The 2,033-nt window shown below is 35.6% G+C and overlaps 1 protein-coding gene across 2 annotated transcripts in view; it reads left to right on the top strand.

Annotated features, from left to right (window-relative positions):
* Positions 1–268: 268 nt before the first annotated feature.
* Positions 269–2,033, top strand: part of LOC107597168 (NADH-quinone oxidoreductase subunit B-like) — a 9,093-nt gene continuing 7,328 nt past the window's right edge. The window contains exons 1-4 of one of the 2 annotated variants that reach the window (XM_016288123.1): positions 269–369; positions 989–1,025; positions 1,154–1,222; positions 1,313–1,430. In XM_016288123.1, the coding sequence (XP_016143609.1) occupies positions 354–369; positions 989–1,025; positions 1,154–1,222; positions 1,313–1,430 (240 nt within the window). In that variant the 5' untranslated portion in view covers positions 269–353. The remainder of the gene's footprint in view (positions 370–988; positions 1,026–1,153; positions 1,223–1,312; positions 1,431–2,033) is intronic. The other variant, XM_016288122.1, reaches the window with a different exon arrangement.

Raw genomic sequence — 2,033 nt, 5'->3', positions numbered from 1 at the left:
CATCACTCTGAGTTACCTAAAATAATAAAAGAGAGACTAGTCATTGTGCAATATAATTTATTTGTTAATATTTCGACAAGGCTTAAGTTGTTTAACAGAAACACACACACACACTAACAACAACAATAAAATGGAAATGGGCGTCTGAACAAAAGAATGCCCCTAACGAAGGAACTTAACTGGCTAATTGTAATGTATGGTGTTACACTTCATAAAACAGGCAAAAGTTAGGATTAGCAGGAAATCTGACTCTAATCAGCGACTTGGCAACACTGCGAAGTTGCGCATGCGCTGTGAGGGGGAAACAGGGGAACTGAGTTCGCCGGAACACCGGAAGTGGACGGTAGGCAAACATGGCGGCGTTGATGGGTGAGTACACGAGCTTGATCTTAGGCGATTTAAAATCTCTGCATGGCGCATTATATATGTATATATATATATGTGGGATACATTAGATGTAACTAAACTACATCGCCTCTTCAGTTGCTGAAGGAATTAATTCGTGCTGTGAAGGACTTTGCTCGCTGACGTTGTTACTCAACACTAGCCGCTAGATGCTAACAACTCGCATTATTTACAGAATAAAGTTGTGCAAAAATATGTTTTATTATGTATACCTTTCAAAGTCAAAAAGCCACTCAGACAGGCGATGTGCAGTGAGTTTTGTAAATCAGTGTCACAAAGTTGATACCTAATGCTTTAATAAACCCTTAATAACGCAGAAGTTTCAAGAATTAATTGAGTGGATTATTTATTGCCGTTTTTAAAAATGTCTACTCGACCAGATGCTGAGCATTGATTTAAGCACAGTAATTATTGTAATGTTTGTAAGTATTGTTATGGTTTATTAGTTTTTGCCGTTTATATTTTGAGATTGAAACACTACTACACAGACAGTTATGGTAATGTGTGTGTGTATGTGTATATATATATATATATATGTGTATATATACACACACCCATAACTTTTAATAACGTGTTATTTCAGTTCCCCGTCTTCCTGCCCTTGGCTCCTTTAATCTAAGGTAAATTTTGAATTAGTTTTAAGAATTTTATTTATTTATTTAATTATTAGTGTATTTTTTTCCTTATATTTAGCAAATTTTGTAAAATGTCGTTATTTATTTTTTTTAAACTTGTGTTTGTAATGTAGGGCCATTTCATCGTTTTCTGCTCATAAGAAGGTTCCTTTGACAGACAGAAAGGATGAAAACACCTCAAGGTGCGAAGTGGATGTCTTTTATGGTTGTATGTTATAAAATAACTCTTATAATGAGTAGTAATTATTAACTGAGCATACCCTTCTTTCCAGTCTGGTCCCGTTCAGAGAGAAAAGCACAGCTCTGGCCCCAAAACAAGCTTCAGCGGTCAGCAGCAAGGGTGAATACATCATCACCAAGCTGGACGATCTGGTCAACTGGGCACGCAGAGTACGTCTTTCTTTACATGTTTCGTAAAGACATCAAATACACTCATTCAAAAGTTTGGCGTCAGTAGATGTTTTTCCAATGTTTTTAAAAAGACGTCTCTTCTGCTCACCAAGGTTGCATTTATGTGATCAAAAATAGTCTAAAAATTGCTAAATATTATTGTAATTTAAAATAACTCTTTTGTATTCGAATGTATTTTAAAGTGTAATTTATTTCCACAATACTTTTTCAACATTATAAGAATTCAAAAGAACAACATTTATTCCAAATAGAAATCTTTCGTTACGTTATGTCTTTACCGTCACTTTTGATCAATGTAATGCATCCTTGCTGAATAAAATTGTTCATTTCTTTAAGGGGGTCATATGATGCTTTTTTAAAGATCATTATTTTGTGTATTTGGTGTAGCAGAATATGTTGACATGCTGTAATGTTCAAAAAACACATTATTTTTCAAATACTGTACATTATTGTAGGTCCTCTATGCCCCGCCTCTCTCAAACGCTTCGTTTTCTACAAAGTCCCTCCTTCCGACAAGCGCAGTCTGCTCTGATTGGCCAGCTGACCCAGTGCATTGTGATTGGCCGAACACCGCAAGCACTC

The sequence above is a fragment of the Sinocyclocheilus grahami genome, unplaced genomic scaffold, assembly GCF_001515645.1.
Source record: "Sinocyclocheilus grahami isolate Dianchi unplaced genomic scaffold, SAMN03320097.WGS_v1.1 scaffold229.1, whole genome shotgun sequence".
NCBI lineage: Eukaryota > Metazoa > Chordata > Actinopteri > Cypriniformes > Cyprinidae > Sinocyclocheilus > Sinocyclocheilus grahami.
Note: the sequence above shows the minus strand (reverse complement) of the source record. Positions and strands in the feature narration are given on the sequence as shown.